Raw genomic sequence first — 23,507 nt, 5'->3', positions numbered from 1 at the left:
TTGCTTTCAGTGGTTTAGTTGATGTCGCTTTGATTTTGTTTATAACCCGTGTTGGAGTTTGTATCTGTTCGGAGAAACAATTCTCACGTCTAACTTTGATTTTGTTTATAATCTGTGTTGGAGTTTGTAACTTGTGTTGATTTTGTATATAACCTGTGTTGGAGTTTATAACCTGTGTTGGTGTTTGGGTCCATAAGATTAGTTAGTCATTTCAAAAGTCACAATAAGATCATTCGTCACTATAAAAGGTCATCTTACTCGCAAATGTTATCACATAATAATAATAATGATTGTAATCGCGAAAAATTATAAAGGCAACCACAAATATACTCTATTAGTAAAGGGTTTGACTAAAACTTTAACCTCATGAGACTGATCTAACCTATAGAACATGGACAAATTGAAAATAGATAAAGGTACATGCTACACCAAATGAACATGTGTGAATGTGTTCTTACACTCCTTTAAGAAAGTAGTGAAAGATGAAACACATCTTAAAATATGAAGAGTGGTCCATCAGTTATCTACTTAAACAAAAGTTACAAAACTAAGAGATTAAAATTTTACATATGACAACCGTATAATCATCGTTAAGCTTTTAGCTAGGGTTTTATTCTATAAATTGACGTACTTCTATGCCTTTGGTGGCGTGGAAGGCACATTGCCGTAAAAACATTGTGATTGTCATGAAAATAAGAAATACTATACACCAAGTTGTTTGCCAAAGGGAAATTTGGCCAAAACTCCCTAAAAACTTTGGCCTTTGGTTAAAAAGGATTGGACAATTTTTTATGGGCTTCAGCTCCCTGTGGCATTTTTGTAAATTATCTAATATAGGGAAAAGACAAAACTGACCTTATTGCAAACTAGTTTGCAAGGCAAACCAGATTGCAAACTAGTGCAAACCAGTTTGCAAACCAGATTGCAAACCAGTTTGCAAATCAGTTTGCAAATCAGTTTGCAAAGCTCTGCAAGGCAAACCAGATTGCAAACCAATTTGCAAAGTAGTGCATACCAGTTTGCAAATCAGTTTGCAAACTAGTTTGCAAAGCTTCGCAAAATCAAACCCTAACAAAATAAGTAACTAAGAAGTAAGATTATATAAAATGTGAGGGTTTTTGGAAAATCTGAGGGTGTTTCTAAAATTTTCCTTTATACAAAGGTCAATTCAGGTATACAAAATTAAGGGATTTTTAGAATTGTCCTTCAAGCCTATTTCCAAACTTTTCATGGTGCCTAGAAGGAAAAAAAGATAACTTGTCTTTTTGACAAAAAAAAACAAAAAATTGGGTCTCCAGCCCAATTTCCTGTTTTTTAATTAATCCTCCACATAATCGGTTTTAGCATCTAAAAATGTCCAAAACGGGTTGAAACATATAACAAAAAGTCAATCACAATAAATAAAAGAAAATGCTACTTGTACTTCAAATTGTGAATTTAAATACCGAATTTGTGGTTATTTTAGGCCAGCGCTTTGGGGAAAGCTATAAATAGTTTCCGAGGTGTGAAGACTTAGGTAAAAAATAGTCAATTTTGTTTGACAATTTTATTTAGGGGGAAAGCAAAATAGCTTCTCCACCTCAGCTCTCTCTCTCCACCTCACTTCTCTCTCTCCACCTCACTTCTCTCTCTCCACCTCATCTTCTCTCTCCCTACCATTCTCTCTCTTTCTTCTCCGATTAGGTCGCCGGCCGGAAAATTTTCCTGCCGGCGACCTAATCGGAGAAGACAAAGAGGTGAGGTGGAGAGAGAGTGAGGTGAGGTGGAGTGTTTTTTTTATTTCCCCGAAAAATTTCTAAAATTCTACATATTCCCTTTAAAATTTCACACCCCGAAAACTATTTAGCTTTCCCCAAAGCGCTGGCCTTATTTTAACCTGTCTCCTACCTATTTCGAGTGCAACTTGAAAGCCCAGCTTTAACTCCTTGCATTACATGTAGTATCAGTAATTCAATACGGACACCCTTGTTGTCACTGTTGCTGCGGCTACAATGATCTCTCAATTTGAATTATGAGCATATGATCTGAACCCTCCTGATGTAATTTCGGATGCCCCATCGGTGTTGATAAGTATGTCGCCTGCTTCTGGGCTCTCCAGTTTACAAGTCTCCGCTAGTTTCATGGTAAGAGTGAAAACAATGTTCAATCAATCTAATATTTGTTTGGCTTCAGCTGTCGAAACTATATTCGGTTTCCATTACCATTCCTTGACCTTCATTTGCGCTTCATCTACCACATCCTTCAGAACGTGTTGGAATTGGTCATCAGTTGGGAATGTTTTTCTGCATATTTGAGTGGGTTCTACTAAGGTGTCGTTTGGCAGCACTAATACTTTTTTTCTTATTTAAGTAGAAAAGTCAAAAAATTAGTTTAGTACGCAAAAATTACCGACTTCATTTAAGTTAAAATTTGACTTTTTTTTTTAATTTAAAATTTTTAGCTTTTGACTTCAAAGTAAAGTAACTTTTTTTGAGACATGCATGAATTTTACTTGACGAATTTTTTTTTGTCTATCTCCGCTCAACTACCACAATTAAACTTATACCATACTATTCTACCCTCACCACCACCACAACAAGCATTGCACCTCCCCCACCACCCTACCTCAACTACCACCACCACACCTTAATCTCCACCTTCGTACCACCACCACCACCATACACCACCACATCTCGACAACAACCACCTTGTAGTTCCACCACCATCACCGTACCTTCACCACAACCACGGTACCTTCACCGTCACAGTACCTTCACCACCAGCACGGTACCTTCACCACCACCACCACCATACCTCCATCATTACCACCTACATATCTTATCCACCACCTTTACCACCATCACCATAACTCCATCACTATCACTCGCATACCTTATCCACCACCACCACCACCGTATTTCCATCATCACCACCACCGTACTTCCACCACCATACTTCAACCACCATAGCCACCATCATACTTCCACCACCACCGCTGCCACCATCATACCTCTCGACCACCACCACCATCAAACCTCAACCACCACCACGCCCTATAACCATACCTTCGTAGCACCACCACTACTACCAATATCACCACTACTTCGTATACAAGAGTAATCGTGAAAATCATAAATAAATTCAAATTAAAATCAAGTATCTCTATGAGAGAAAAATAAAATTATAAAAAGTAAATTAAGTTATCAAACTAACTTTTTGACTTTTTTTGTAACATTTTTGCCAAATGTATTTTTATTTTTATTTTTACTTTTTTAAAGTAAAAGAACTTCTACTACAAGCAAAAGTATTTCTACTTTTGGTTGCCAAACGACACCTAATTAAAACGACTCAAAAACCATATCGTTGCGTTTAGGGGCGAGAAAACGGTCCGGGAACCCGAGATCCGGCCCAATCCGCCCGGACCGTTAGTACCCGAAATCCGAATGGAATCCGAGTCGGGCATACCCGACCCGTAATTTTGAGCGGGCGTGGGCGAGACTCGGGCAAGACCCTCTACCCGAGTCCCGTCCCATTACACCCGCCCGTTTGGAGTTCGCTACCTGCCCGCCCGAAAGAAACCCGTTACCCGTCCGCCCGGAAGAAAGTTTACTCGACCGCACGTTACATATCCGTGACCTTTTACACGATCCAGCGGCTGATGCATTCCCAGCCGTTGGATTAAAAGGGGTCAGAAACCCTAGCCGCCCACCTCTATAATATCCACCCAAACTAGGGGTGGGATTTTGGTGTGTAAACCCGGAATCCGCCCACGACCGCCCGAGTCCGAAGCGGCCGTGACCGTCCGCTGCCCGAATCGGTCCGTACCCGCCCGACCGAAAGAGTTTAAGCGGACGGACGCGGGCATAGGTCCTTACCCGGTGATTCGACCGAATCCGCCCGCTTATATTGTCCGCCCGACCGAATCCGTCCATACCCGTTCGTTTATCCTACCAGTTATACCCGCCCGCCTATATGATTGATTTTAAGCCTTTAGATTTGTAGGGTCAGCTACAACCGTTAGATTTCAAGAGTAAAAATATATAACCCTAGAAATCAATTTTCTTAATCTTATCTTCACCTCTCTACTTCTCTAGTCTCTCTCTCCTCCAAAATCTCAATATCTCACCAGTAACCCTTGAACCCACAATACACCGTAGAACCCACAATGCACCGATCGTAATCTATGTGAAGAAGAATAGAACCGATCGCAATCTATGAGAAATCTCAATGATTATCTTTTAATTTTGTATTCATGTACTTTTTGGAATTGTAGTGGGAGTTTAGAAAGTTGTGTTTAGTAACTAAACAGTTTTAATTTTGAATAATTTTTTTTTATGTGTTCATTAGTAACCGGTGACCGACCGACCGATACCTGGTTTGCCCGACTATCAAAACGGTCACGGACGGGCACTTTGTTAGAGAAAAATCCGAAATGTCCGTCCGTTTTGCCCGGATGTCCAAATGGACACTTAAGACTTATGCCCGTTCCGCCCGGACCGGTTGACTTAGTGTCCGTTTTCCGTCCGTCCGAACCGATTCCTACCCCTAACCCAAACCCTAATAACTGTTACAAGCTTCACCGCCCCCTCACTTCTCTGAATCTCTCTCTCTCTATAGTCTTTAGTTACCAACTTACCACAAGGAACTAGGTTTACTTGTTTGTCTACTGCCTTTTAGACCTATTTGTGAAAAGTTTTTTATGTTCATTTCATGGTTTCTACAACATTATGTGGATGCTTTTGAGAAACAAAAATAGGTTATAGATCAATCTTCTTCTGTTACCACAACCAACCGAAACCCTAAAGTTCTAAAGCTTGCATCTCCCTTCAATGGTTCAACCTTGTTGTTCTCCGATTGTTAGTAGTGTAACCTCTTCGATCAACTCACTAATGATTCTCTGATATTGTGCTAAAGCTCGCATCTTCTCTGATTTTGAATCTTTTGGTTCCACTTGTAGAGATGGTAAAGATTCTTACTATGGGTTTTCATCAAGAAATTAGGGTTTGAACAAGAAATTAGGATTATTTGAAGATGTTTTCAGGACTATTTGATGATGAAGATGATGGGGTTATTTGTGTTTGCAGGTGAGTTGAGTTACTTGTGTTTGCAGATGTGTTGGGACTTGAATATTTTCTTTTTAGTTATTAATTTTTGTTTCCTGTTGTTTATTTATGTAATTTCTTTTTCTGTATCGTTTTGGTGTAAATCTTTTGATGTATCTTTTTTTTTGTAATTTTTGTCTATAATTAATTTTTATTATTTTGTGTAATTTCTTTTTTTGTAGTTAAGTTTTATTTATATTATTTTTTATGGAAAAAACCCGTAACCCGTCTGCCAGAGCCCGATCGGGTTCTCGGGCAAAATCGGGTCGCGGGCACAAAATAACGCATATATGACCGGCCCGATCCGCCCGATAGCCCGATCGGACACAACACCATAGAACCCGATCCGCCCGTACTCGCGAAAGTAAGAGCCCGAACCCGCCCCTAGTTGTGTTCGTGTCGTCGAAGGCTTGAAGCTCGAGCTAAGAATTGCATAAAACCGATTCCATATGTATGAGTATAATATTAAAAAAAATATTTGATAGAGTTCCTTGTGCTCCACTTAAGAGTCTAAACTATTTACTTAACGTTCGAATGATTTCCGATTAGAAAGAAGTATTTCAGCCTCGGTTATAAGAATCTCATTATATATGTTTTCTTTATTCTTTCAACATATTCTTTAGACTTGTTAATGATAGTTTATTCCTTCTAAAGGAGTTCATTTACCTTCTTTGTTTTTATAAAACATGAACCATATTGTCTATCTTTGTTTTTACAGAAACTTGTTTAGTCTATCTCTATAATTACAGAAAGAATAGATTATTTCTCATTTGTACACTAACGAACAACATAACTAGTTGGGTTGTTTTTTACTCGTCTCGGAATACCCTATTGTTCCTCTCAGTCCATATGCTATTAACAAAAGCCGTGTAGACAAGATTGCCCATGGGACCAAGAACCGAGTTACCTCGAAAAACCTCAACGCACTAGCTTATTTCCTCGGACCACACACATGTTTACGGTTTACACCTAGCATGAGAAGTTCATACCAAACAGTTAGAGAGAACTTACATTGGAAAAATGTGTTCATCCGTGCCCTTCCCTGCATGACAAAATGAACATAATACATCAACCTGTAGACCCATGTACGCAATTTTCCCTTTGTTTTTAAGTAATCAAAGCAACCTTCGTTACCTCTCTGGCGCCACACAAGTCTCCCCCAAGGGACCTTGTTTCCTTTGCGGCAAATATAATTGTAAGTATCCTTTATTGTATATTCACCTGATGTCGTAATTTTGTATACCGCTTTATCCTCCACCCATCCCCCTACTTCCACATCGGTAAGGCATTAAAAACTTGGCCTGAGTCTGTCGGCCACGTTTTGCCGTTTTGGGTATATCCAGGTACTCTGCATAAGAAAATACGACACCTGCCCTTTCTCAAAGTGGTAGCGAGTCATCGATATGTAGCAAAGTTATCGACTAGCAGCCTTAATGAGTGCTATACATCTCGCCAGAAAAAGGTGCTTTTTCCGTGATGAATTAAATATGGGGAATTTATCGATACTTCCTCACCACTAATGTCCAATTAGCGGTACCCCATTTTTTAATTTAATGTTCCCCTTTTTTGCACTAGTAAGTACAAAATAACCCTACACCTATTATATTTTCTTTTTTTCTTCTCATATCACTACACTTCAGTTTTTCCATGAATTTTTCTATCTAATTTGTAAGTTCACGGCTTGCATAATATTCTAACTCAAGTCCTGAATTTTTCTATTTAATTTGCAAGTTCAATTAACAATATATTTTCTAATTTTTAATTTTTTTTTTGTTAAATTTATAATTTCAATTTGTATCTTTTGAATGCATACGAGTTATATTTAATAGGAAGAACAACAAATATGAAGAGGTCTTCTTCAAATTGATTACACTTGGAAACATCAATTTTAACGTAATGCAAAGAACAAATGAGAAGTTTACAAAATTCTTACAATTTATAATTTTTATTTCGAATTGTTGTGATTTATTAATTTTAAATATTCGATACATGTTCGTAAAGTAGAAAAAAGACGGATAAGAAAGAAAAAATAAGTACGAGAAATGAAGATATGTCGGCAAACATAACATCGAAGATGCTCAAGCACTCACACCTTAATAAATGTACATTTTATGTGATAGCCACATACTCACACCTATAATAAATGTGCACTTTATGTGATACGAATATCTTTTCCATAAATTAACTTATTTGAGTAATTAATGTACATTTAGAGTCCTTTAGTACCAATAAATGTCTATAAAGATCTCCGTCCATTTTATGTGATGGTCACACACTCACCCGTCACACCTTTATGAAAAGTGAGGTCAATGTTTGGACCTTTATGAGAAGTTGAGGTCAACATTTGGGGGACCAAAAATGAGGGGTTGTCAAAATTTTAGGATAAATTTTTGAGTCCATGGATATATAGACCAAAATAATGTTCAAAAAAGGTTTATGATCCAAATCTTCCCAAAATATAGATATTTAGTCCTTTTATATTATGGACATAAAAATCCTCACTTTCTAAACACAGTACTGTCAATGTCCCACGTTCAAAATTCGCGCATTCTGAAAAGATAGATTTGGGCGTGATTTGGGGGATTTATTAGCAAAAAATGGATAGAAACAAATCATAATTTCTCTCTCCTCTAAACAGATTTGAAAATTAAATTTATTCTTTCCTATTATCCGAATCAATCAGAAACCAATCTCCTAACCAAAATCACCACGGCTATTTCCAAATCAATTTTCTCTCCTTCTTTACAGATTTGGAAACCAAATCAATTTTCTCTATCTTACTATGTAAATTTTTTTTTTCGATTCAAATCAATTTTCTCTCACTTAACTTTCAGATTTGGAAAGAGTATATTTTCTGGGATCAATTTAGCGTGATTTGGGGGTTAATATACAAAACATATATATCACTTTCTCTCACTTAACTTTCAGATTTGGAAATAGTGTATTTTTCTAGGAACATTAAAGTAACATTTGTTTTCGTTTTTACTCATACATAAATACACATCGAATACAAATTATGAAACAAATACGTAAATTATGTGTTATTTATGACGAGAAAACTATCATTTTTCATGTATACAACGTAATTTATCAAATGTACGTGGGTCTTGTTCAACAAATTACACATGATTTCTTTTACATTACACATCGTTTACATTTTGTTACAAAAAAAACGTACAAAATCTTATCTAGTTCAAAAATGATGCTCATCCATGTACTCTTCATTTGTAGTCTTGAGCAGGACAAACAATAGTTACACTATATTGTCGAAGACCATATCTAAATGCTTTTGTACCACCAGGAAACACCTGACCAACTTCAGTAAATATTTTATCCCAGCCAACAGGTTTTAGTTTCGATGACTTACTTTGATTTGATGATTCTGTTTGAAATTCCATCTGTTATATCAAATCTACACACATAAGTACATATACATTAAACATAAATATCATATATTGTATTATAAACTACATGTACAGTTCCGTAAATGTACTAGAAAGTATGAAAATTTACTGTAAATTACCTATATTGTATATTCTGTTATGATAAACGTACGGAATAACACCTGATTCATAAAATTGTACGAAACCAAAGATCTGAGGTGAAGAAATATCAGAAAATCAAGAAGTTTAAACCTAAATTAACATACATTAATAATGAGACATTTAATATGAAAACAAAATTTGTATCATTAATGACATGTACATTTCAGTAAATTATATATAATGTATGGCAAAGTACGATTGTTTATTTGGTTAAGAGAAGCTTTATACGCTTGTCGTAGCATTTTGCAGATATGAAAAGGTAGAGTAATGTTGGATAAATTTTTAATACTGTATGCACATCTGTAATATGTATTTGATATCAATACTAAAGTACGTATAATTTGTATTAAAAATACACATATATATCATTCAGTAATAATAACATCTTACCTGTAAAGTTCGCGTAATTTACTGAAAAGTATAGAAATGTATACTAAATTAACTGCACTGTATATTCTGTTACGAGAAACAGTACGGATAATCACCAGGTTCGAAAATTATACGGACAGATGGATCTGATCTGAAGAAAGATCAGAAACCACAGAAAATTAAACATAAATCTACAGAAATATGATATGATAATCAGATGAAAGCAAAACATAATCAGTTTGAACGAATCGGTAAAGAAGGATTAACCATCCATATCATAAACAGTTATGAAAATCTTAGAGAGAGAAAATAAACCTCATAAATCTGTAAACAAACGGGAAAACAAAATGAATAAATCTGTTACGATTAATGTTAGAGATAGAAAATCTGTTACTTTAACCCGAGAAGCTGATGAAGGATGAATATTTGTAAAACCTGATTAGAAGACGAATGTTCGAAAAACAATCTAATGAAGATGAAACAAGATTTCAGATTTTAATTGAGGTTTTGTTATGTGAATCGGATTTAGAGAGAGAATAAAGAGGTTTCGGTTACTGAAAATAATGAAGCTAACAAACCTTTGTTTAGAAACGTGATTGGAGAGAGAATGTGGGAGATAAAAATGGAAGAAGATATTTATGGATTTTGAAGATAAATCAGTTATAATATATGAGGAAGGTTAGATTTAGAAACGTGATTGGAGAGAGAATGTGGGAGATAAAAATGGAAGAAGATATTTATGGATTTTGAAGATAAATCAACTATAATATATGAGGAAGGTTAGATTATGATTTAATTGGTATTCTAGGGATTTGTGTTTTCTCTCTAGATGTATACAAATGGACTAGATATCCATTCACATTATTATTTTGGTTTTCAAACCCTTCAAAGGATTAGAGATGACTAAATGTCATATTAGGACCCGTTTTTAGGGCTATAAGCTCAAAAATTCTAAATTTTTATTCTTTTCCCAATTTTTTTTTTGTTGATGGATTCTTTTCCCAACTTAACAACACTCTTCTCCTCGCACTTGAAAAGATTGTTTTTTTTTTAGACTACAATTTATGTTGATCGTTACAAAGCATTGATACATCATGAAGATGTGATGAGCACGATAACCGCCTAATTTAAACCATAATGAAAGGAGTCTAAAGTCTGACAACATGAAAGAGGCCTAAAACCTGACAAATTTATTATATTATTTACTCTATATTATCTAAATTACACGGGGTACATGTTGATGGCAAACTGCTTCAATCGAGACTCGATCCTACGACTTCATGAGCTTAAGAGGGGTGTCCAACCACTGAACCAAAGAGTGGTGCACAGTACAAAGATTGTTGGCAAACTTCTACGACTGGAATAAAGGAGAGGGGAGGGGATGGAGGGAGGAAAAAGAGAAAGAGAGAGATCGACAACGACTCTTGCCAGAATGAAGAGAAAAAAAAATAGTGAAGTTTGGAGAAACACAAAAGATATTAGCCCAAAATATTTCGAAAAAAGAAAGACAAAATTGCTCAAGCTCTCCTCCTCAATGCTTTCCACTTGCTAGCTAGGGCTCCTTAAGCTGCCAGGCGGACTTCAAATTTGCCGGCCCACCAAACAACCTTGATTGTCATTTTGGATCCTCCATAAAACAAATCAAACACAAAGTTAACTATCACGATTATATTTAATGAATACATTAATATACTATTATGATCCCCATTTGACTTTATTTGGAAAAAAAATTATTCTTCGAACGAATATTGATTAATACACTAATTAATATACTATTATGATCCACCATTTTTTTCTTTTCAAACATATATTATGCGGATGTATTTATGAGATACTGTGTGATTGTTACTCATAGAGTATTACCATTTCAATAACGAGGCAAACATGAAATATTTGTGTATGAAAGTGAAACGCTTGATCGACAATGAAAGGACAGAGAAATCAGTACATGCATTAGGAGAAGTGGACAATGAGAGAGTTTTCCACTTAAATTCTCGGAGGGTGTTAAATATCATTAAGTGATTATTAATTTTGGTCGCCGTTTTGGGGAAAGCAGAATAGTTTCTGGGGAAGACGGTGGAACCATGGAAAATAAAAAAAACTCAAACCAAACACTCCCCCTCAAGTCGCCGGAAATGGCCGTTTCTCTCTCTCTTCTCTCTCTCTCTCCCTCTTTCTTCTCATCTCATCTCTATCTGCCATTCTCTCTCTCTGTTTATCTCTTCCGTTCACTCTCCCTTCTTTTCTTCTCTTTCTTTCTTTGTTACAATTGCGGCGAAGGGATTTTTCCTTTGCCAGAACCCTTCGTCTGGTTCCAGACGAAGGTGGGGTTCCTTCGACTGGAAACCAGACAAAGGCATTTGGATCTGGTTCTTTCAGATCCAGACGAAGGCGTCTCGTCTGGATCTGGAAGAACCAGACCTAGACGAGTTTTCGGCGAAGGGAGATACTCTTCGCTGGAACTTTCGTGAGATAATGAGAGAGGAAAAGAGGATAAGAGGAGAGAGAGAAGAAAAGAGATAGAAGAAAAAAGAAAAAAGAGAGAACTCTGTTGATGGTGATCGCTGGTACTAATGGTGGAAGTCCCCGAAATCTGGTGGAGGTCGCCGGAATTCTAGTTGAGGTGAGAGAAAAAGAAAAAGAATAAAAAATTGAAAGGGTGTTGTTTGGAGCAAACGAAAAAAATTATTTCCACCTAAACTTATTGCCTGAGAACCTTAATTTTTGACTTTAATTACTCCCCAATTATTCCAATTTGAAGTTTTTCTGAAGCTTGTGTGGCAGTTTCTTGTACACTTACCATAACGTGAGTGAGAAATACCACCTGTAATCTAGTCTTTCATGACGGTCCTTTTAGTCAGCTTCCTCAAAATCCTTTCCACAGTTGGGGACCGTTTAGGAGGTTAGGATGTCAACCAAATATATATTTTTTTTTGTTGGTGAATATTACTTTGAATTATAAGTTATCCATCAACTCATATTTGGTTCTTTCAACAAAAAAGAATATTTAGTTCAACAAAAAAAAAAAAAAATAATATCCACCTCACACCTTCTCCTGCCGCCGGTGTGAAATGACGATATTGCCCTTGAAAAAGGTGTAAATAGATTAGTGGTGGCCAACGGGTCTTGTCGGCACGGAAATGGACCGGCACAACCCGTTTATAAGGCAACACGACACGGCACGGAACGTCGCGTGCCGTGTCGTGCCGACCCGTCACGGGTCAAGCGGGTCGTGGCGGGTCTGGGATTTTAAGCTCCCAGACCCGTCAACCACGGCACATTAGGACGGAAACACGACACGCCACGGCCCGTGATGTTCCTAACCCGCCACGACACGCTAACCCGTTAGAAACGGGTACTTAATTTACAAAACATTATTGTTAGTTTATTAAAAGTAGTTGTTAATTGATAAAATTAATAGTTATTAAAATTATTAAGTAACAAAATAAACATAGATTCTAAAGTTTAAACAAATAGCACAACGTTTGACTTGAAAATTATTTAGTGTTTTCTTTTGTTGCGTTTGGCAACAGTTGGCCCATTAGCCACGACCCGACACGGAAACGACTCGGACCGCCACGAAAACAGCACGGCAACGGTTGGGTCGTTGCCATGGGGCGTTTCTGTGCTAAGACCTTGTAATCTAGGCACGACACGGCACGGCTCAAAGTCGTGTCTGGCGTGGATGTGGGGTGTCTAACACGCCACGACTGTCAAACGGGTCGTGTCGCCACGACACGGCCTGTTGACCACCACTAAAATAGATAGCATTGTCCCTTGTCGGCAGCATAGAGCAATGTGAGGTGGGCAATACTTCTATCATGGTTGTTTAAGTTGGTGGTTCTTTTGGTGTCTTTTACCTCCATTAATTAGTTGCAGGAAGTTTAACTTATTAGTTTTGCTGCAGAAGTGACCAATTCACTATTTTAACCTCTTCAAATGATTTATTTCTCCTTGCTCTCCTTCACAAAGGTCGGTAACCTCTCATCCCTTCTGCATACTCTCTTTCACAATTTACGAAAGGAATGTTTGTTACTGACTCTCAAAAATCTATGTTTCTCGATCACAAGTCATGGTACCATACCAAGTCAAATTTCCAGTTTACTTAACCACTTGCGGGGAAAGAACAAAAAGGCATCTACATTGTGCTTAGAAAACCTGGAGAGTTCTGATGAATATATTTTTTTTTAAACCTCATTTTGGTTGCAAGAATGTTTTTTGTTACGAAGACTAAGCAAGAGAATTTCAATCATTCCAAGTTTTAAGCTCAAAATTTCAACCAAAAGAAAATATTGGAAGCCCGGAAGAGAAACCCTACAATCTAGTTGAGGTTGATCGACCAATTTATTTACCCTATTCCTTTAAAAAAAAATATGAGTACTAAATTTACATCCTATTCCTTTAAAAAAAAATATGAGTACTAAATTTACATCCTATTCCTTTAAAAAAAAATTTTACATCCTATCACCTTAAGGGCCATTTGGGAATTACCCTTATTATTTTGTTGTAAGTAAACCTTAAGGGTAAATCTTGTTGGATGTTACTAATGTACTAGAGCATCTTAGGACATATACACACAAATTGTCCTTTTTAGAGAGAGAGAGAGATGGGTCTTAACACCCACTTAGCTATTGTCCAACTTGTCATAAATTTCAAAACTAAAAGCTAATTTGGACCAAGTCTATATTACAGTAAGATTTTAATATTACAAAAATTCAATTGAATTTCATTAAAAAAAAAAAAAAAGTTCAAACAATCATCCACCCATTATATTTCTTCTTATCCTTTCTCTCTCTAAATAATGAAGTCGTGGGTACTTCTTCAATCCATGGTGGTTGGGTAGGAAAAATGGTAAAATGTCCACTCAATTTTATAATCATGAAGTAGAACCCCACAAAGAGAAATCATGGATTCAACTTTGAATGTCATTTAGTTGTTAGATTGCCTTCAAAGACAAGGTAAAATAAGTACAAATTCAGATTCCCACTTGCTCAAAATTACCCATAATCATCTTCTAATTAGATATGTCTATCATTCTTTTGAGTTTCAATTTCCTATTCCAACATTTATAGAAAACCAACCACCTCCCTCCTGTGGTTGGTTGAGTTTCCTAGAGAGAGAGAGAAGGAGAATTAATTTTTTGTTGTTAATTGCAGATAAACAACAACGACCCAAGTTGCTAATTCAACTATGAAGAAGAGTTGAAGTTCGATTTAAACCAGTTGACTAATAGAAGAAGCAAGGATTGATTTTTTCGCTCCATTAATGGCGAAAATCAAGCTATTATTGATCTTTCTGGTGTTCTGTACTTCTCCTGGACTACTTCAAGTAATCTCTATCCAAACAGATAGTGGAGATGGTATAGTAAATGATCTAGCAATCTCAAAATATTTCGATTTTTCATTTTAATTTTGGTCATAGTTGTCTAATTGCTCTGTTTTTATTGAGTACTAGCTAGTTGGGAATCTATTTGTATGAAGCTTTCTATACAATGAACAAAGTACTAGTTGGATTGAAATTTTGATCTTTCAAAAATTTAGATAATATTTCATAGTGTGTTGATAGTGTTCTTAGCTCCAACCTAACTAGGTCACATAGAAAGAAGCATAACCCATAAAGAACTTGCAAATTTGTTTTTATGGTGAAACCCACGTTGGTCAGGCGATATCATGGGCCATAGGTTAATTATCTTCACTGCAGAGACTAGAGTTCCAACTCTTGCTCGTGGAGGTTATAAAATCATTGTGCTATTTCATAAAACATCAAAGTTTGAAAGAGAACCGGGTTAGTTTTTTGTGTAAGGGGGGTACCGGGTTCAGTTACCTTGGGATGGTAGGTAAAACCGGCGAGCTACCCCCTCATTTGGTAGAGGGAGGTTAGCCAGGGGCTTTAGATATCTTCCTAAGGGGTATCGGGGAAGGGTCCGATCGGCTCCCATGTCCCTTCTAAGTTTCTAACTTTTGTTTGTTTCTTCGTAGCTTTTGGCTACTTTTGTTCTCTTTTTGTTTAGCCCCTAGTGGCCTCGTACGCCTCCGGTTTCTATTAATATTAATCAAATGTTTCAAAAAAAAAAAGAGAACCGGGTTAGGAGTAAGTAATTTACTGAAAAGGCAATACCTAATAGACAAGAACATAAATTCGGGTTCTTGGACTGGTTTCAACCTAGCCCATTCATAAATTAATAGAGAAAGATATCAAAATTTGGGTCTTCTTTGAATTGATTGAAATGAATGTGGTTTTGTGAGCACAAGTATTTTCTTGAGTTGATTGTTAGAAAAAAAATGCAAGCAATGATACATATAACCTGCTAAACTTCAATAGAAAGAGAGACAATATCAACTATCAGACGTCTATCGTAATTTTTGTTGATTACAAGAAGAAAACGAAACATTGTGATAAAGTAAAATAAAGATCTAAAGAAATATTATGGTGATAATGCAGCATCGGCACTCAGATCGTTAAAGTCTAATTGGCAAAACACACCTCCTAGTTGGAACTCGGATGATCCTTGTGCGGAGTGGGAAGGAGTCAACTGCACCAATTCTAGAATTACTGCATTGTGAGATATATCTTATGACATTCATTTTTGTGAGTAAATCTTTTTTATTCACCACCTTAATAGTTCTTTACATTCTTCAGTTTATGTTTTTTAGGGGATTTTCCGGCATGGGTATCAGAGGTACAGTAAGTGGTGACATTGGAGCACTCTCCGAGCTAAGATCATTGTGAGTTCGATCATGCCTTCTTATCCACTTGGTATAAATGTATATATGTACTGTGTTTGTAAACTATGAGGAAAGTGAGATCATTACTTTATCTTACGACATGTGCAAACGTAAACCAATCGCTGCAGGGACCTGTCATACAACCGGGAGCTTACCGGTCCGCTCACGGCACGGATAGGAGATCTGCAAAACCTACACATTATGTAAGATTCATCAATAAGTAGCTCAAAGATGTGAGTTTCATTGACTAAAAACTGCACTCATCTAATAGTCTTCGGTACCCATTTCTCAGGATTGTAGCTGCTTGTGGATTCAGTGGTACCATTCCCAAAGAATTAGGCAAACTAGCAAACCTATCCTTCTTGTAAGCTAGCTATAAAATGAAAAGTTTCTCAATATTTTTAGCTATTTTGAAGAATTCTGATACAAAATCTGATAATTACTTAGGGCTCTCAATTCGAACAACTTTACCGGAAGCATACCTCCAACATTGGGTAAGCTTTCCCAAGTTTACTGGCTGGACCTGTCGGATAATCAGCTCACTGGATCTCTACCCGTTTCGACAGCTACTGATCCAGGCTTGGACCTTCTCCATAAAACAAAGCACTTGTAAGTCCTATAAGAAAACCTCCAAAGTTTATTTATCAAATAGTCATAACATACGTGTTTTTTTATCATTATGCTGATATACATATATACGTATTTTCAGTCATTTCAACAAGAACAAGTTATCAGGTAGCATCCCTGCTAAGCTTTTCAGCTCGGATATGGTGCTTATACATATGTAAGAAACAACCCAGACAATAATAGTTACGAGTCCGATATTTGGAACTGCTTCTGATTGTTTGCTTCTTTACGGGCAGATTGTTTGATGGAAATCAATTTACCGGGACTATTCCGAACACGATTGGGCTCATTCAAACTCTCGAGGCTCTGTGAGTACCCAATTTTATTATCACTTCACTCATTCTCCATTTTCTCTTGGGCCTATTTCTTAACGCCATTGGGTTCATTTACACGTTAACTTCTCTTGTGAAACAGTCGGCTTGATAGGAATTCTCTGAGTGGGCCGGTTCCATCCAACTTGAACAATCTTACAAACCTCAATGAATTGTGAGATTATGTTTTTGACTGCTTTCAGTAGTGGTAGTTCTGTAAATGTGGGAACTGAGTAATAACTTATGTTCTGTTCTTTTCAGGCATCTAGCAAACAATGACCTAGTAGGCACAGTACCTGATCTAACTGGAATGAATTCACTCAACTACGTGTAAGAAAAAAAAACATCGGAATTACTTCATTTGAATTGAGCTTTTATAGAAACTGCAGGTGATCAACATCTACTAACAAACTCATTTTGGTTTATTGACGTCGCAGGGACATGAGCAACAACTCGTTCACCCTATCGGAACCTCCCAAGTGGTTCTCAACTGTTCAATCTCTCACTACCTTGTGAGTTTTCTCAACAACCACTTGAGCTTCCAAATCACTTGCATTTCTTGAACATTATAACAAATCCTGACCAATATCTCACTTTTGATATGAATGAATAGAATACTACAAAATGGAAATCTTCAAGGAACCGTGCCACAAAAGCTCTTCAGCTTTCCACAACTACAACAAGTGTAAGTAGGAAATGATCGACGAGTAAATGATTACGACAATATCAAAGTTTAGAATTATTTTCTAGTCCCAAATGACGGAAACTTCTAATCTTGCACATATTCAACAGGATTCTAAAGGATAATCTTTTCAATGACACTCTAGACATGGGTGATAGCATCAGCCAGCAACTACAACTCGTCGATTTGCAGAACAATCAAATTAACTCCGTAAAGTTGGGTTCCGGATATACAAGCACTCTAATGTAAGAACCTACATATATATATATATATATATATATATATATTCTACTTTTATCTGCAAGATTAGTATGTAATCTTGTTCTCTGACCATTTCCTTCGATCTATTTGCTGCAGATTAATTGGAAATCCTGTGTGCATCGGTAATCTTGAAAATACTAACTACTGCAAAGCTCAAGTACAGAACAAAAGACCATATACGACTAATCTAGCACAATGTGGAACCCAGTCATGTCCCTCGGATCAAAAGCGTAGCCCTCTTTGTGAATGTGCTTATCCATATGAAGGAACTTTATATTTCAGAGCACCGTTTTTCCGTGATGTTACTAACTCTACCGTTTTCCGTTCTCTCGAAATGAGTATGTGGGTGAATCTTACACTTCCTCCTGGTTCAATTTACCTTGAAAACCCATTCTTCAATCCAGATGACTACCTTCAAGTTCATTTGGGTATCTATCCATCTAGTAACAAGTACTTCACTAGACCGGAAATTCAGAAGATCGGGTTGTATCTTAGTAATCAAATTTATAAGCCTCCGAAAGTATTTGGACCATATTACTTCATTGCTTTTCCTTATGTTTTCCCAGGTACTAATCTAATTAATTATGTAATTTGGATTATTTACTTGTCTTGCATTAGATTAACAGACAACGTAACAAAATGTTTTAGGTGAACATGGAGGTCAAATGAAGACGAGTGTGATCATCGGAATAACCGTGGGTTGTGCCATTCTCGTCCTTGTACTTGTGGTAGTTGGAATCTATGCCATTCGACAAAAGAAACGTGCAGAAAAAGCTCTTGAATTGAGCAGACCATTTGGTAATGTGTAAAACAGAACTTCTTCTGATATAAGCCGACTTAAAAGAGTTTAAGACTATCTAGATAAGTAGATCATTGGCTTATTTGAACTTTCTTCTTTACTTTATAGCATCTTGGGCACCAAGTGGTAAAGATAGCGGTGGTGCACCACAACTAAAAGGAGCGAGGTGGTTTTCTTATGATGAATTAAAGAAATACACCAACAACTTCTTGGATAGTAATGAAATTGGTTCCGGCGGATATGGGAAGGTGAGATCCATTACTGGCAACATTTATATGTGTGTGTGTGTGTGTGTGTGTGTGTGTGTGTGTGTGTGTGTGTGTGTGTGTGTGAGTTATATATTTACTCAGAATCTTCCCATTGTATTCAGGTTTATAGAGGAATACTCCCGGATGGACAAGCCATAGCAATAAAAAGAGCCCAACAAGGATCAATGCAAGGTGGCCTCGAGTTCAAGACCGAAATTGAGTTGCTCTCAAGGGTCCATCACAAGAACCTTGTTGGGCTAGTTGGTTTTTGTTTTGAACAAGGGGAACAGATGCTAGTTTATGAATTTATGCCCAATGGAACGCTAAGAGAAAGCTTATCCGGTAAGCTCTTCAACCGTATCTTAAGCTAAACTTGTTGCTTTGTGGGTGGGAACTCCTGTTGTTTCAGCATTTACCCGTAACCGTTCTTTCATTATAAATTGTAGGGAAGTCTGGTATTTACCTGGACTGGAAGAGGAGACTTCGGGTTGCTTTAGGATCGGCTAGAGGACTTTCATACCTTCACGAGCTTGCTAATCCGCCTATTATTCATAGAGATGTCAAATCCCCCAATATTCTTTTGGATGAGTATTTAACTGCAAAGGTTGCAGATTTTGGCCTGTCAAAATTGGTATCAGATAGCGAGAAGGGGCATGTTTCTACTCAAGTCAAAGGCACACTGGTGAGTGTTAGTGCAAGTATATAGATCTTTATATGATATACGACTATCTTTCTTGAAGGTGACCGTCGGCTTAAGAACTAAATTCTCTCTCTGTTCTCTCACTTTTCAATGTTTTTTGCAGGGTTACCTCGACCCAGAGTACTACATGACACAACAATTAACAGAGAAAAGCGATGTTTACAGTTTCGGAGTAGTAATGCTTGAATTGATAACGGCTAGACAACCAATAGAGAAGGGAAAATACATAGTTCGAGAAGTAAAGATGGTAATGAACGAAAACGATGAACAGCATTGTGGTTTAACAGAGATAATGGATCCAAATATTAGAAATGTGGGCCGACTAATAGGATTTTCGAAGTTTCTAGAGTTAGCTATGAAATGTGTTGAAGAGTCAGCGGCAGATCGTCCGTCAATGAGTGATTTGGTGAAGGAAATAGAAACTATATTACAAAATGATGGTGTAAGCACAAATTCAACTTCAGCATCTTCGTCGGCTACAGAGTTTAAAAATGCAAAGGGTGGAGTTCCCACACATCCTTATAGTAATGAGTTTCTCACTAAAAAGGAAACAAATAGCAGTGATTCTTTTGATTATAGTGGTGGGTACGGATTTTCGACCAAAGTCGAACCTAAGTAATAGATTTTTACCATTTTGTGATAATTGTTTGTCATGTAAAAGAAAAATACATTTTTCTTTGAGTAACTGAATTGAGTCAATCTTTCTAAAGTAGTTGTTCTTAGAGAATTGGGATAGTAGCTTGAAGTGAATTCACAAAAATGACCTGCATATGTTAGAACATCAAATAAGAAAAGACTGAGCCAGTATAGATTGCAGTATGGGTGAGAGAGAGAGAGAGAGAGAGTCCCACATTCTTGGTTATAGGTGCAAGCTCAAGCTTAGTAAGTCGTGAGGTTTTTTAGGTGGGCTCGTGGAGCTTCCTACCAAGAACAAAACTTTGTATTCCTTGGCCTAGGTGTAAAAAAGGACGCATAATATCGATAACTGCTAAAAGTTGATCTTTCAATCGGAGAGAGAGATAGAGAGAACATCTGATACATTAAGACACATTCCCATTTGGTAAACCACCCTTCCCATACATTTCTTTCGTCACTACTCCCACAACCCTTTCAATGTCTCACAACACCATCTCTCTTATTCACCATTTAAGTACAACATAAATATATGATCATACAAGTATTACATCACTAGTACAAATATAAATATACTTAGATGGTGTAAGGAGCTGGCTTGGGCAAGTCCTTAACAACGCCACAAAGTTCAACATTATCAGGGACATTGTATTCATCTCTGAGTGATCGAGCTGGTGATTGAACACTGATATACATTTGTTGCCCTAAGTAGTTCCTTTCCCAAAGGGTAGACCTCAAGTTCCACATTCCGGCGTTATCGAAAGTAAGCATTATGGCTGCCCAACAACCTGGGTAGACTTGAATTGAGTGTCTGCTCACAGCATCAAGCAAGTTGTAGTTCTTTCTCTTCTCTGGTGTCCATTTTCCAGCTTCAATAGCCACGGCGAAGAATGAGTATCCATCCAAATGCCATGACTGGATTGACTTCTCGTGGTTCTCGAATATGATTTCAACAAAGTCACGGAAAGTTGCGTTTAGAACGTTTGGTGCAACCGTGATCTTAGTTTCAGCATCTTCTGTGGGTTCGTCAGAGATAAGGTTGTACTTGAATACCTGGTCAGGAGCTCCGTAGTATTCAGCTAGTTTGAGAGGAGTCTCTGGGTTAGTGTGTGAGACACCGTTAATGGCATAACGAAGCTTTCCATCGACAGTGGAGGCAGAGTTAACGATCTTAATGGTGCGGGTAATGTTGATACCACCGTAATGGTAAGAACCTTGTGGGTTAGGTCTGGCAGCACTAGCGGTAAGATTCCATCGGAAGGAACGGAACTGATTGAGTGAGAATAGAATACCTGTGGGTGCCTCAGGTAGCGCAACAGAAGCAGGACCTTGACTGTTTTCGTAGCTGATAATGCCAGTAACGTTAAGGACATCCTTGATAAACCTGGTTGAAGCAACCATTAAGTAGTCTTTTGGCTCCTGGTTTGCTGTCACCAACACGGATAAGCACTGACCGACGTGAATGTCGAGGGACTTGTAGTCATTTTGAACAACATGAGATCCATCCATCTCAACCAACTTCATGGTGTGACCTTGAATCCTAAAGTTCAAAGAAGTCTTGATTCCAACATTGCAAATCCTGTACCTGTAAGTCTTACCTGCCTTCATGGTGAATTCGGGTTTGGCATCTTTGCCAGACTTACCATTCAAGAGGACACCGTCGGGCCTCTTAATGGTCTTACCATCATCCAAGGTCTTCTTAAGATCGGTGTGACTACTAGTATACCAATCACCAATAAGAACGGTGTAATCGTCTTCAGGGTCAGCGAAGGGGACAGGAATGAGAAGACGACTATTGACACGAAGACCACCGAACCCACCAACAGCTCGGTGCATACCGATACTTGGGTAGTAAATGTAGCTACCAATCTGATCCTTAACTTGGAAATGGTAGGTGAAGTTCTTACCAGGTTGGATAGGACAGTTAGTTCCTAACATACCATCTTGCCATGAATTCTTCCTGTGTTGAACACCATTCCATGTCAAGAGGAAAGGTTCGTCGAGGTTGTTGAAGACGTTAACGACGATGTTGTTGTTGGTGGTGGAGTTAATGTTAGGGCCAGGGAATTGGTTGTTAATGAGAATGGCTTGTTGAGGTACTCCAAGAGGAGAGATGGTGCCATAGCTTACATTCCATGTAAAGAATAAGTAAGGATCTTCGGCACGGACGAGAAGTGTTGATGTTGATAAACACAACAACAATGCAAGAAATGATACATAGGCAGCCATCTCTCTAGAGCTCTCTCTCTATATATAGATGTGATTGTTCTCTCTTGTATGAATTTATATTTTATAAAGAAATGACTACCTTAAAGAGTTATAATGGAATATAACTCTGAAGGTTGTGATTTGAAAGATGAGATTTCTTCTCCTTTTATACTCTTAAAATTATGACTTGATTGTTATTTTAAGACAACCATAATTCAAGGGCATGAAGTTAGGATAGCCATTAATTCATTGTTCTTTCTCTTCCTTGTTTCTCTCTTGGTGTTCATTTCAAGTTAGAATAGGTCAAAACAGAATGTTCTCTAGGTAAAAAGGAATTGAAGGACTTTTATTATAACTGTTATAACCGTTATTTACCTTCTACATAGTGGCATCGTTCGAGCTGGGCCGGTTCGGTCCATGAACCACATATGTCGACCCAACGTATGCCCATGGCCATGACTTCCTCCACGTTTGACAAAAAGAAATATTGTATTTATCTCTTTCTTCCGTTACAACGATAACAAGCAGTGTTTCGTCTTTTTTTTTTTGTTGCGAAAGATACACTTTTAGGCTATTGTAAGATATGTCAATTTCAGGAACTCAAGTACACATAAACAATGTCACCTATGCACTTTTCTGCTCACATTTTTTCGCAAGATCAGTAGCTCCTTTGGATCGTATAAAATTTGGTTGAACTATGTCAAGAACTTAAATACACGTAAACAAAGCATTGATCACATCTCTCAAAATTAATGTGGATGCACCTTTTGACTTTTGTTGATATACATAACTGTATTGGTGTCCGTTTCATCATCTACGATTCCCAGGCAAAATTCATCGAAGCTAAAGCAGAAGCACTGCGTGCGCACACTAGTGAGGAAAGTGAAGCAAAAACCATACTTACAGAGATTCTATTGAAGTAACATTGGAGGTGCTCATAGTAACGGGCACCTCCCATTAACCAAAACGGCAAGAAGATTGGAAATATATTAGCTTCCAATATAATTAGAGTAGTTTTCGTAATTAGGTTTGTTATTTCTACTTTTGTAATTAGGATTTCCATTTTAATCTTTCCCGTTATGTAAATTCTTCTCATATAAATTCTTCTATAAATATTTGTAAATTCAATCAATGAAATACCTTTGAACTCTCAATCTTCTCTGTGTATCTCTAATTCTTCTTTAAGCGAGTCCATTGTCTTGGAAATCTAAGAAACAACCGACCGTCTCCCGATCATCTGCTGAGGCAGAATATCGTGCCCTTGCTTTGCTTACTGCCGAGCTACAATGGTTGAAGTACTTTTTCCAGGACTTTCGGA

General features: G+C 37.3%; 2 protein-coding genes across 4 annotated transcripts; one reads left to right on the top strand and one right to left on the bottom strand.

The window, feature by feature from the left end:
- The first annotated feature begins 13,567 nt into the window (after nucleotides 1-13,567).
- LOC147568730 (Leucine-rich repeat protein kinase family protein) lies at nucleotides 13,568-20,057 on the top strand. Of its 3 annotated transcripts, none has more exons than XM_086655125.1 (20): nucleotides 13,568-13,953; nucleotides 14,152-14,354; nucleotides 15,437-15,554; nucleotides 15,649-15,720; nucleotides 15,849-15,923; nucleotides 16,013-16,084; nucleotides 16,168-16,329; nucleotides 16,430-16,504; nucleotides 16,584-16,655; nucleotides 16,762-16,833; nucleotides 16,920-16,988; nucleotides 17,096-17,170; nucleotides 17,272-17,343; nucleotides 17,451-17,585; nucleotides 17,698-17,939; nucleotides 18,250-18,399; nucleotides 18,509-18,648; nucleotides 18,771-18,990; nucleotides 19,095-19,330; nucleotides 19,452-20,057. In XM_086655125.1, exons 2-20 carry the CDS (start codon nucleotides 14,261-14,263, stop codon nucleotides 19,965-19,967), a joined length of 2,667 nt encoding a protein of 888 aa, XP_086511251.1. In that variant the 5' UTR covers nucleotides 13,568-13,953; nucleotides 14,152-14,260; the 3' UTR covers nucleotides 19,968-20,057. The 3 variants fall into 3 exon arrangements, with proteins under 3 accessions (XP_086511251.1, XP_086511249.1, XP_086511250.1); XM_086655123.1 differs by having other exon boundaries at nucleotides 17,698-18,167; XM_086655124.1 differs by lacking the exon at nucleotides 13,568-13,953 and having other exon boundaries at nucleotides 13,961-14,354; nucleotides 17,698-18,167.
- A 313-nt stretch (nucleotides 20,058-20,370) lies between these two features.
- On the bottom strand, nucleotides 20,371-22,333 carry LOC147568729 (L-ascorbate oxidase homolog). The gene has a single exon (XM_086655128.1). The coding sequence runs from the start codon at nucleotides 22,208-22,210 to the stop codon at nucleotides 20,558-20,560; it is 1,653 nt and encodes a 550-aa protein (XP_086511254.1). The 5' UTR covers nucleotides 22,211-22,333; the 3' UTR covers nucleotides 20,371-20,557.
- Nucleotides 22,334-23,507: the final 1,174 nt, after the last annotated feature.

This window comes from Eschscholzia californica, unplaced genomic scaffold (genome assembly GCF_041429995.1).
Source record: "Eschscholzia californica isolate CP2 unplaced genomic scaffold, dmEscCali1.0.p SCAF_1, whole genome shotgun sequence".
Lineage (NCBI taxonomy): Eukaryota > Viridiplantae > Streptophyta > Magnoliopsida > Ranunculales > Papaveraceae > Eschscholzia > Eschscholzia californica.
The sequence above is the reverse complement of the archived record's forward strand: the minus strand, read 5'-3'. Positions and strand labels throughout refer to the sequence as shown.